This window comes from Cajanus cajan, chromosome 4 (genome assembly GCF_000230855.2).
Source record: "Cajanus cajan strain Asha chromosome 4, NIPB_CcT2T_4, whole genome shotgun sequence".
Taxonomy (NCBI): Eukaryota; Viridiplantae; Streptophyta; class Magnoliopsida; order Fabales; family Fabaceae; genus Cajanus; species Cajanus cajan.
This window is the reverse complement of record NC_138520.1, coordinates 7,655,553-7,668,054: the sequence shown is the minus strand read 5'-3', so window position 1 is coordinate 7,668,054 and position 12,502 is coordinate 7,655,553. Positions and strand designations below refer to the sequence as shown.

The 12,502-nt window shown below is 33.5% G+C and overlaps 1 protein-coding gene across 2 annotated transcripts; it reads right to left on the bottom strand.

Moving 5' to 3' along the window:
- On the bottom strand, nucleotides 1-6,626 carry LOC109802218 (protein NRT1/ PTR FAMILY 3.1). 2 transcript variants are annotated; one of them, XM_020363476.3, is made up of 4 exons: nucleotides 6,467-6,626; nucleotides 3,378-3,595; nucleotides 1,477-2,036; nucleotides 1-1,124 (listed from the first exon to the last, which is right to left on the bottom strand). In XM_020363476.3, the coding sequence occupies exons 1-4, from the start codon at nucleotides 6,573-6,575 to the stop codon at nucleotides 182-184; spliced, it is 1,830 nt and encodes a 609-aa protein (XP_020219065.1). In that variant the 5' UTR covers nucleotides 6,576-6,626; the 3' UTR covers nucleotides 1-181. The 2 variants fall into 2 exon arrangements, with proteins under 2 accessions (XP_020219065.1, XP_082930179.1); XM_083074053.1 differs by lacking the exon at nucleotides 3,378-3,595 and having other exon boundaries at nucleotides 6,467-6,582.
- Nucleotides 6,627-12,502: the final 5,876 nt, after the last annotated feature.

Here is a 12,502-nt window from a genome sequence, read left to right as displayed (position 1 = left end):
TAGATATTATAAAATATTTTCTTAAATTTTTTTACTAAAATAGTACCTTAATGCTAGATGGTTAAAGAAGTACAACTAGTCATAAAGCAAAAGGCATGCTCTACCCTATGTTTACATATGCCATTTAACGAGGAAAATAACATTCCTAACAATGCTCAAAACTAATATCAACCCCATCAATTTATTCACCATTTGTAAATCCTCTCTTTTCTTCCTCCCTACCATCCTTTAAATTGACAGATGAGACATGTTCATCGGCTTGTTCCAAATCTTCTTCCTTCTTCCTTTCAATAATTTCTTCCAAGGACTTGTACTTGTAAAACCAAGCACATATTAAATAATAAACGAAATTTACAACTTGAATCCCACTAGCAAGAAAATAATAGTAGTCCAATCTACCCCTATTGAGGTTCCTATCAGGAAGCCAATTCCTCTCCTTGCCAGTGTACTTATGCACTAATGACACCAACAATGTGCCTGTGTAGTTCCCAATTGCTGAGGTTACGCAGTACAAAGCAGTAGCACTACTTCTCATGCTTTCAGGTGACTGCTCAAAGAGAAATTCCAAATGCCCAACAGACATGAAGATTTCAGCCACCCCATGAAGACAATACTGAGGTACCAACCAAAACACACTCATAGGAATAGTGGCTTTTGGATCGTCCAAAAGGTGGTACTTGGCAGCTACTGATTTTCTTTTCATTTCCAAAAATCCTGCAACCACAGTGGCTATGATGTTGATTACAAAGCCTATTCCCATTCTTTGCAAGCTAGTGATTCCAGAAGGGTTCCCTGTGAATCTTCGGGCAAAGGGAACAAAAAGGCGCTCATATAGAACAACTCCTGACATCATGGTTAGAACACTGAAAATGGACATGCTGGCTGGGGACATTTGGAACGAGTGAGTGAGGTGGCGGTCCATTGTGCGAGCTTGTAGAATTACAAAGCTGTGAAGATGTGATGAAGATGTTACGAGCAGAATTCCTGATGCCCAAATTGGAAGCATTCTAATGATAGATTTTAATTCCTCAACCCTGTGGACAGTGGCTAATTGCCATAAGTTTGGTGTTGCACTTGGCTCTCTAGCCTCATCTTCTGTGACAATTGCAGCCTTGTCCAACCATCTGCATGTAAACCCTTGGGTAGTTAAGTAATGTAAAGTGTTCATGTGTTTGAGTATCTCCTTAAAAACATTTTTAAAAAAGAAAAACATGATAAATAAAAATGAAATAAATTTATCTATAAATTAAAGTTAATTCATAAAAAAAAAATTATCAACTTTTCAAAAGTTTTATTTTTAACTTGTACATAAATTGGTTAAAATTTTTAATAAAATTTATTTCGATTTTTCTTCCATTTTTTTTTTTTGGGAGAGATTTCTCCAAACAAACCCTTAAAAATATTGGGTTAGTGAAGTTTCATGTAAATTTTGCACTCATGTTTCAAGTATTTGGTTTGAATCAAAAGATAACTTACTTATATTGTTTGGAGTGTAAAAGCCTGCCATCCAAAGAAATAGGATCATCAAGTTCCCAATTTTGGTACAAAAGCTTGGGATCTTCCGGTAAAGCCTCCTTCCTTTTCTTTATAGCTGCTACTATTACTTGGGCCAAACGAACCAAAGGGCTTCCTTCTGGCTTCACTGTCTTGTAGAGTGGTGAGCCCAACACAAAGGCAATGATGGATATGAGCATGGCAATGGTAGGAATTCCAAGGCCCCAACCCCAGCCCATGTTGTCTTGAATGTAAATCACAATGGTCAAAGCACTTAGAGAAGCCAACCCCATGCTGAAAAAGTACCAATTAAAGAGGTTCCATTTCCTTGATGCAACACCACTTTTGGACATGTCAAATTGGTCTGCTGAAAAGGGCACAACACAGGGCCTAATGCCACCTGATCCAATGGATGTGAGGAGGAGGCAGATGTAGAGTACCCACAGTTGTGAGGATGTGGCTTCTTGGCAGTTTACTTGTGTTGGGCATGGTGGGGGGCGCAAATTTGGCATAATAGCTGATACTGTGATGCTGATCAATCCCTGTGTCAAGAAGAATGGTGTGACAATAATTAATTAATTGGCAGGGTATGCAATATGGTGTGGTGTTAAGTGGAAAGTGCTTGTAATTCAAATCATTTGTTTGGATTTGAAACTTTATGTGACTGAAATGGTGGGGATGTTTCAATAAGTTTGAGGGTTTTAAAATCTGGACAGATTGAAGAAAAAATGAGATCAATCCTTGTAAAAATTATAAGGTACTGTAGTAGAATTATATGATGTTTCATGTATTTCCTTAATTTTCTTTGTGTTTTCATATTGTTTTTACTTGATTCGTGAAAGTGAAGCACCCTTTAATTAAAGGGTTAAAGACAATTGCCTGGTATATTAGAAATCTGCTCAAAAAAGATTTTGTTAGTTACTAGCAATCTTGATGGAAGGTATGATGATACCATCCATCACGCAGTCGATCAAAAGTTGATAAATAGTTATTCCTTATATAATAAATTTAAAATTGTAAGGGTTAAATATTTTTTTATTTCTTGAACTTTTATCAATTTTTACTTTTACTTCTTGAACATATTTTATTTAATTTGTCTTTTAAAAACAAATTTCATAAATAAAAGAATTGACGTCAAGAACAAAAATTGTAATTGGAAAAAAATTTAAGGACTAAAAGTAAAAATAAAAAAAAATTTAAAGACTAAAACTAATAAATAAATAAAAATTGTTCAGAAACTACAAATAAAAAATAACAAAAATTTAAAGATTAAAAACATATATAATCCAAAAATATTAATTATGTTACAACCCATAATTAGAACATAGTAATTTACCAATGAAGTGAATTATAATCATTCAATAAAAAATAGTTAAAAATCTAAAATATTTAAAATAAGTAATATGTTAGCTACTACACATGAATATAAATAAAGAGAATAGTTATATAAATTTTATTTTTTAGTTTTTATAGTTAAAAATATTTTATTTAATTTCTATATATATTATTTTTGTTTTTTTTTTATCTTTATAATTTCTTAAACTTCATTTTTTAGTCTCTGTAATAAATTTTACACAATAGAAAATATAAGAAAATAAGAATAATGTGTAGAGTGTAAAATGCAATGTTTTCAACTATAAAAACGAAAAGATGAAAATTTTGAGAGTATCAAAACCAACCGAGTACTTGAATTAAAAAAATCATTTCTGCTTTTCAAATTAAATATGTGTATGAATCTTTGAAGTGTTTTGTCATATTTTCTAACATGATCAAAACGATTTCTATTTAAATATGTATAGGGTAGGGAAGTTCACGGGTGTGATGTAATGCAGCAATGAGAAGCTTAGATTGTAGTGAAAAGGATAGGGTAAGAATTAAGAAACCAGTTCATAAATGAGAGAAGCAATGGTAATAGTCCAAAATCGACCAGCAAAGGAATCTGCTATAATAGCCCCAATGAGAGGGGTGAAGCTAGATGTTCCTCCAAAGTTTGTCAGTGTGTTTGAGGCAGCCACCAATGGCATGTTCAGTTCTTGGGTCAAGTAACTTATCAAGTTACCGTGAAAACCAGCACTTGCAAATCTGTCACACACTTCATTTGCTGCATTTTAATATCAACAAAATTAGGAATATGCAATGCAATGAACATTTGGACACTGCACACTTGTTCTTTTTTGCCCTCTCCTTTGTGTTAGCTACACAGATTATCTTATTCTCTCAGCCACTCATTTATGGATATCGTCAAGTGGGACAAAGGAAACTATAATATATGGTACGGGACATGCTCAGAAATCATAAAGCATACATTATTTTAATGCCTACCCTATTTTTATAAAACAACCTATTTGTTATTCGTTACTTTTTAAATAAGATTTAAATTATAAAAAATTATTTGCTCTATGAAAGTAATACAGTTGGTTAAGTCTCTTTGTTCTTACTAATTAGAACTTGAAATTGAATATGATTTTTCTTGTTTTATATTTTTTCAAGCGAGAGATGAAATAGACACTTCTTGATATATTTCCATATAGAGACACGCCAAAGATAAAGATAAGATAGATGATTCATAGTTGATAGTTGGCCTTGGTCTTGTATAATAGTGTGTCTAGTTCTAATCTAAACTTTTCAATACAAATAAATAAAATTAATTACTCTTTTTATTTTTATAATTTTTAATTTTTATAATAAAAGCTATTTTACTTTAATTATATATATATATTGTTGTCTATTATTAAATAAATTAAAAAGTAAAATTTATAAAATTATAAGAATTGAATTAACAAAACTCTATAAAAACTAAGATAAAATGTTTTTAATTATAAAAATAAAAAAAATAAAATGAATCTTTAAATAATGACTAAAAAATTAGTAAAAAATAGAATTTAATTAGGATTGCAAAAATATTTTAGGTGTTTTATTTTTCACTCAAAATTAAAGTTTCATTTCAATAATTTATAGTAAAAAATAAATTTGACAATAATTGCTAGATTGAAATTTTATTTTAATTAAAATAATAAAATAATATTCAAAGTATTTAGCATAATTTTTTTATTTATTTATACTATGAGGTCAAAATACTTCATACATCTATTTATTTTCTGTAAAAGAAAAATAAAAATTGAGAGCAATTATATATTCACAATGTGAAAGAAAATGAGGATTAGAAAGATGGGAAGCAAGAGATGATGAGAAGAGAGAAAACAAAATGAATTATATGAATAATAAGATATTTTCATTTATAATAAAAATATAATTACAATAATTATTTAAATAAATTAAAAGACTAAAGCATAAAAATAAAAATTTAGATAAACATAAATTTATTTTTAATAAAAGTTTTGAGACAAAATAATTCCTTAAAAATATGGAAACCAGAATTTTGTTTTATTTGGTAACATGTTTCGCCCTTTATCTGATAAATCTGACATTTAAGAGAATGCTTTCAATTCTGAAAGAAAGACCGGAAAGTTTTTAAAAGGAAAATAAAACATTTATTGTGCAACAAAAAGTAGGTCGTGACAGAGAAAAAAACAATATGTTAAAAATTAAAATGGTAGAGTCACCATTGAATTTTCCTTACTTAATTAGAGATAATAGTGAGTGTTGCATGGTACTAATATTTTTTTATGGGTAAATCATCTTCAAGTTTACTTTTCAAAAATCAATTTTTTAAAAGTTTTTTTTTATGTTTTTATATTATTTTTTAGTGTAGATTAATTTTTTATTATTAACTTTTTTTAAAAAAAAAATTTATATCGGTCTTTTAAGATTTCATATTAAACTAATCTAATTCAAGAAAGATGAGTAAAATTTAGTAAAAAATTATTAACAGCTTTGAAATATTATATAAATTATCTTTATAAATAAATAAAAATTCAACATGGGTCATAATTCATGGTTTTCATGTATTTTTCGTCGTCCGTTGCAATCTAAGTTGTTATATATGTTATCCATTCTAATTTTCCAATATCTTTTTATTAATTTTATTTTATATTTTAAATAATGTATATATGTTAACAAAATTATTAATTACATAAATTATAATGAGTAACTTTATGTTATAAAAAAAAACTAAAATGCCTTTGTTGAAAAAGTTGAAACATGATTATAAAATAATTTAGTATTTAGATGAGATATAAATAAGTACCAATGTTACTAAAAAAAACGTTTCCTTAGTTTTTTTAAAATGACACTTACTTCCACTAAAAAGAAAATAATAACACTTATTTTGAGACAAACCAGTGAAATAGAGGAAATACTTCCTTAATCCATGTCCTTACTACTTGCTATTAAAACTAAATCTTACTTAATGCTTACTTTTGGTCCTTTTTTATATGATGTCTTTTTAAAAAAATGGTCTTGATCCTTCTTATAAGATCTCTTCTAAATTGTTTCGGAACATTTGCACGTGGAAACTGTTTCATTTCACGTTCTGCGAAAAAATATAGTATATTAGAACCTCATATTTTAGTTAATTGTTTTTTTGACAGCTCTTATTATTTGAGTTAATTTGTGCGTTAATTTCACCCAAAAAAAAAAACAAACAAAAAGTTTGAGTTACGGCTATTCAAATTACTTTCCCTTTATTATTATTATTGTTATTTATTTTACAACTACTTTCTATTAATATACATCTATTAGACAGACTCTAACATTGGGCCATAATAATAATAATAATAAAGCAATAATATCCCAAATTAGAATTTGAAACATTTCACACACACACACAAAATACAAAAACAATATTACTAATTTTATTGTCATTTAATTCTTGAATATAATGAGATTCAAAATAATCCTTAATGATTGAACTCATTTCCAAAAGCTATATCCATCTCTCTCTTTTTCTAATCAAAGCCAAAGAAAAGCAGAAAAAATGAATGAAAGGGGGAGGATGAATATGAAGATTGAGTGGGAAATGAATTAAATTTAAGAGAAAAATAATAATAAAAAAGAAATGTGAGTTTGTTACCAAGGATGAAAGGTAATGTTCTTATGCCTCCTTGTTGATGCTTCTTCTTCTTCTTCTCTTCTTTCTGGTCCACCTCCTCACAACCCTTAGTTCTCTTCTCTATCTCCATTTTTTCTGAAGGCAGTGAGTGAGTAATGTACCTTGTGTTGTGTGCCTCTCTCTCTATATATATCAATTATGTCGTATAAAGACACTGCAGTGGGGTCACGGATCAATACTCATTTCATTTTTTCTTTTTTGTAAGAAAACCTTTTTTTAAAATATATAATTACAAAAAAAAAATCTCAGTCAATCATCAAGATTTTTAATTTAATTTATTTTGGGGAATATGTTGATACTCATAAATGAGTCATCCCTCCTAATATGATTTTTTTTCCCATACGTATCAATCAAGATTCAAATTTAACTCTTTTAGTAAAAAAAAATAATCTAAAAACACTGCTAAAGAAAAAAAGACATTTTAAAAACTAAAATTAGGTTATGTGTAAATTAATTTATAAAATATTAGTTTTTAAAAATATATTTAAATTTATTTATTTTATAAATTAATTTATATATAAATTATAAAATATATTTTTAATTCTTATAAAATTTATCGAGTTTTGATTTTGTTCATTGTAATTTTTTTTTTTAATTTTTCATATCTCTAAAATTGGAATTATTGACTTTAGTTCTTATTTTTTATGTGATAATTTTTAACTACCTTTTATTTATTAAAAGTTTGAGTAATAACTGTAACGACCCGCCTGGCCGTCACACAGCAACCCATACAACACCACATAGAATAAAGCATACTTATATAAGAATAAAATATATATAATATGTCTAGCATGGGGCTCAATATACAAAAATACATCCAAAATAGCCAAATTAGTGGCCAAAAACAACAAAAAGCAACTCCATCTGCCAGCTGCAGACCGACCTCAACACACTAACCTATCCCTGTTCTGCTTCCATACACAGTATGATCATTACAATCCAAATCACATAGAAACAACAAAGGGTTGCCTGTGACACCCTCTACCCCATTTATATACAATAAATGTAAACAATAAAAAAAATTTCTTTTTGAGAGAATAACATCTTTTATAGTTGACAACATCTTTCATGATAAAACAAATGTCTCAAATATCATAAAGTAGAAGATTCACATTCGTAACTCATAAATCATAAGAAGTCAACATATAAGTATCAAAACTCAAAAAAATCATATAAAGGAAAATATAGATTAATTCCAGCAAAGGTGGCAGTGCCTCCTAGTTAGGAATTAAATTATAACTTTCAAATCATATAATAAAAATAATATGACAAAGATACACATTTTGGTCTTTTATCAAGAACGTTCAAAATTACAAAAGAAAGATTATAAACTTTATTTACGTTATTTCTTCGTTAGAAATTACAAAAGAAAAGAACTAAAGTTATTAAAATAATAACATATTAGACTAAGCTAGCTATGCCCCGATGTCACATCCTATCAGAGCATGCCCAACTGAAGCCTTAAGCCTCATCACCAACATCATGATCACCTGCAACATAATTTAAACATATACAAAAACAACAAGGGAGTGAGAAACATCTCACTCAGTTTCAGGTGAAGAAATAAAGGTTAGATAGCACACACACACAACAAATATAAGTCACATGTAAATAATACACATACATAATCAATAACACATATACACTTATTTATCATGCAATGATGTCATGGACTTGACTCATAAATGCATGCATGTGGCGCCACAAGGAAGTTTCACATATCATCACTGGTGACCCTAAGGTACACCTGGTTACATCACTGGTGACCCTAAGGTACACCTTGTTAGCATGTTACGTCGTGGGTGACCCTAAGGTACACTTTGTTAGCATCATTGGTATGCGGCCTCAGCGGCACACCGGAGTAATATATGCATATGATGCATGTCATACATTCATTATTTCATTGACTCAACATTTAACTTATTACAGAATTTCATTTAGTACATCATGTCATTATTTTTCAGTCTCATAATCATAGCTTGTCTCAATAATCCATTCTTATGTCTCATGTCATTTGTGCATATTTCACATGGTCATGTCATAATTACTCCTCATAAGGTCCGCACAGGAATTCACAGAGAGCATTCTTATTCATATTAAAACTTATTTATTTTTTAACATTAATTCTATATTCATTTATTACTTCCAACAAGGAACAAAGTAACAAGGAACAAAGTAACAAGGAACAAAATAGAGCAAACAGAAAATAAAATAGAACAACAGGCAAGGGATTGGGAGCCAATCCGACAATCAAACTATCCAACAATTATCCCCACACCCCCGAGCGAGGTTTCTCACTCCCCCTTACCTGGATAAGCAGAGTTGAAACTAGAGCAGAACCTCCTTCTCTGGATTCCCTCTTCCTTTCTCTCTCTCTTTCTCTTTCTCTTTCTCTTTCTCTCTCTCTCTTAGAATTTTCACTCTTCTAAGTCAATATAAAATTTTCACCGCCTGCCTCCTATTTATAGGCATCCTGATGTACCCGAAACGGCCCGTACTGAATTCGGAACGGCTCGTTCCGGAGCCTTCGAATATAGGCAAATTTTTCAACTGGAACGGCCCGTTCTAAAATCGGAACGACCCGTTTTCAAAAAGCAGAACGACCCGTTCTAAAATTAGAACGGCCCGTTCTGGAGTCCATGTTAACACACATTGACTATTATTGGAACGCCCAGTTTCTAACTAAACATTTTAGGCATTTTTAGAAATCCGGAACGACCCGTTTCCCTTTGGGAACGGCTCGTTCTGGAGAAATCAAAATTGGCCTCTTCTCTTCTTTGGAACGGCCCGTTCTGCTGCTTCAAAAATAGTATATTTTCTTTGTTTGGAACGACCCGTTCCACTTTTGGAACAGCCCGTTCCAGCATAAAAAAAAATAGAATTTTATAAAAAAATTTATACATAATTTAAATTATTACAAACCTTTAAAAATATTTTATAAAACCCTTTAATTAACTAAAGTAACTATACAAAAATAAATAATAATCAACATTGTATTAGTAGAAAATTTGGGGTGTTACATAACCTAATGAAGAGAATCAACATACGTATATAAAAATACATAAACTATCAACAGCTACAGCTATCAGCATATCATTGAGTTCAGCATGAATCAGCATACAACACATCACAGCATACATCTCACATCATTCAGCCAAAAGCAGCATTAAACAAACAACGCGTCATCACGCATATAAGCTCGGAGATTTCCTATAATAGCTCAGCCTTATGACCTACAACAGCTCAGCCTTACGGCCTACAACAGCTCAGCCTTACGGCCTACAACAGTTTATATCAGCATGCAACACAGCACAATGTAACAGCATTATCAGCATACAACATATGGCATAACTTAACTTTATACAACATAGTGTAAACAACATAATTCAGCATAAACAACTCTCAGCACAACAAAATCATCATTCGGCTCAACAACATTCACCAATAACAATTCAGCTCAACAAATATCAACATATATCAGCATTTCTCAGCATATATAAGCATATAATAAAGATCACATCCGCGCTCGACGCACCCATGGTTGCGCCTGGCGTGGCCCAACCAGAGAGCACCAAGGCTCAAACGCGCCCAGCGTAATTCAAATTGCGCCCGGCGTGCTAGGAGGCAGAGACTCCAAAGAGCCTCACACGCCCGGCGTGCCAAACCCGCGCTCGGCGCAGGGAAGGCAAAGACCTCCCCAAGGTCTCACGCTTGGCGCAATACCAATTGCACCCGGCGCCACCCCTGGCAGAGACCCCCAAGGAGTCTCCACGCCCGACGAGACTAAGTCACGCCCGACGCAACACCAGAAACCCAAAAAGCTAGTTACTTACTAATATCGCATCCAGCGCGGTCCAACCACGCCTAGCATGGGCCATCTAGAGGCTTCCATTCTCAAGCTCGCTCGGCGCACACAACCTTGCGCTCGGCGGGCTTGCCCAATGGAGTCCTCTGATGGTCACGCGCCCGACGTGATACCAAGCAGCAACCCTCCAAGTTCAAAAATTTTCCATCAAAACCTGCATAAACCAACAATCCAAGCGCATGCAAACCATCCAAAATTCCACATTTTCACCATACAGCTCAAAAATCCCTTCTTTTTCAACATGCAACCACAAATATAGAAAAATCCTAATTTTTCACCCAAAACCCCGAAACCCCAAAAACGAAATTTCTTCAACTCAGCACCTCAATCATCCAACATCAAGCAACTAATGAGTTTCTAAAACTCATTCTCACACAATCAGCCACAATCTAGCTTCCCTTACCTCGGTGAGACGATTCCGAGCTTCGGGAAGAGAAGAATGGAAGAAGGAGGAAAAAGGAAATCCACACTCGGCTAGCTCCGCACGACTTCAATCTTGAGGAAAGGAGAAGAATTGAGGAACCTCCTGGGCACCCACGACTTCAGCTAGAGAGAAAGAAATCATAAACAAGAATTTGGGCTAGAGAGAAAAGGAAATGAGAATGAAAGAGAGTTGGGAAAGGAAAGGAAAAAAGGGTCTCACAACCTCCCCAACAACAGAAGTTTTCGTTCCCAAAAATAGACTTACTTGGGAATAAAAAAGGATACCGCTCCCTGCACTGCTGCTCTACTTCCCAAGTAGCCTCACCAGTAGCTGCATCCCACAACACCTTCACCAAAGCAATGGACTTGCCTCTCAACTCCTTCAGCTTGTGATCAACCACAACTATCGGCGACTTCTCAAACGTCAGATTCTCCTTCACCCGCACATCATCCAACTCAACCACATGACCAGGGTCGTGGACATACTTCCTCAGCTGGGACACATGAAACACATCATGTAGGTTTGAAAGAGACGGTGGCAAAGCCAACCGATATGCAACCGGACCCACACGTTGTATGATCTGATAGGGACCAACAAACCTAGGTGTCAACTTCTTAGCCTTTAGCGCTCTACCCACACCAGAGGTTGGGGTCACCTTTAGAAACAGATGCTCCCCTTTGGCAAACTCCAAAGGCTTCCGTCTTTTGTCAACATAGGATTACTGTCTACTCTGAGCAGTCTTCATCCTCTCCTGAATCATCTTCACCTTCTTAGTAGTCTGTAGGATCAGCTCCGGTCCCACAACCACTAACTCACCATCTTGATACCAACATAGAGGAGTCCTACACCTCCTACCATATAAGGCTTCAAACGGCGCCATCCTAATACTAGCATGAAAGCTATTATTGTAAGTAAACTCCACTAGTGGTAGGTCTTCCTCCCAGCTTCCCAAGTGGTCTAACACACAAGCCCTCAGCAAATCCTCCAAGGACTAGATTTTCCTCTCTAACTGACCATCCGTCTATGGATGATAAGCAGAACTCAACTTCAGCTTCGTGCCTAAGGCTTGATGTAGACTCTGCCAAAATCTAGAAGTGAACCTCGGATCTCTGTCTGAAATAATACTGGAAGGCACCTTGTGCAATCGTATTATTTCTCTCACATATAATTGTGTCAGCTTCTCCAAGGACCACTTGATGTTGACAGGCAAGAAATGTGCACACTTGGTCAACCGATCAACAATCACCCAGATAGCATCACTATTCCTAGCCGACCTAGGCAATCCCACAATGAAATTCATAGTGATACTATCCCACTTCCATTCCAGAATCTCCATCTGCTGCATCAAACCACTCGGCTTTTGATGCTCCACCTTTGCCTTCTAACAAGTCAGACAGGCCACCACATATTCAGTTATGTCCCTCTTCACACCAGACCACCAGAAAGTCTTCTTGAGGTCTTGGTACATCTTAGTCATACCCAAATGTATGCTAAGTCTACTCATGTGACCTTCCTCCATCACAGCTTTCTTCAGCTCAAAATCATGAAGTAGGCAAATTCTGCCCTTAAACCTCAAGATCCCATCTCCACCCAGCTCAAAACCAACTATCTTTTCGGTACCCAGCAAACCAAGAATCTGCACCAACTCTACATCCTACAACTGCTTCAATCCAACTTGCCTCAAGAACTCACTAGTTATGGTAGTCAT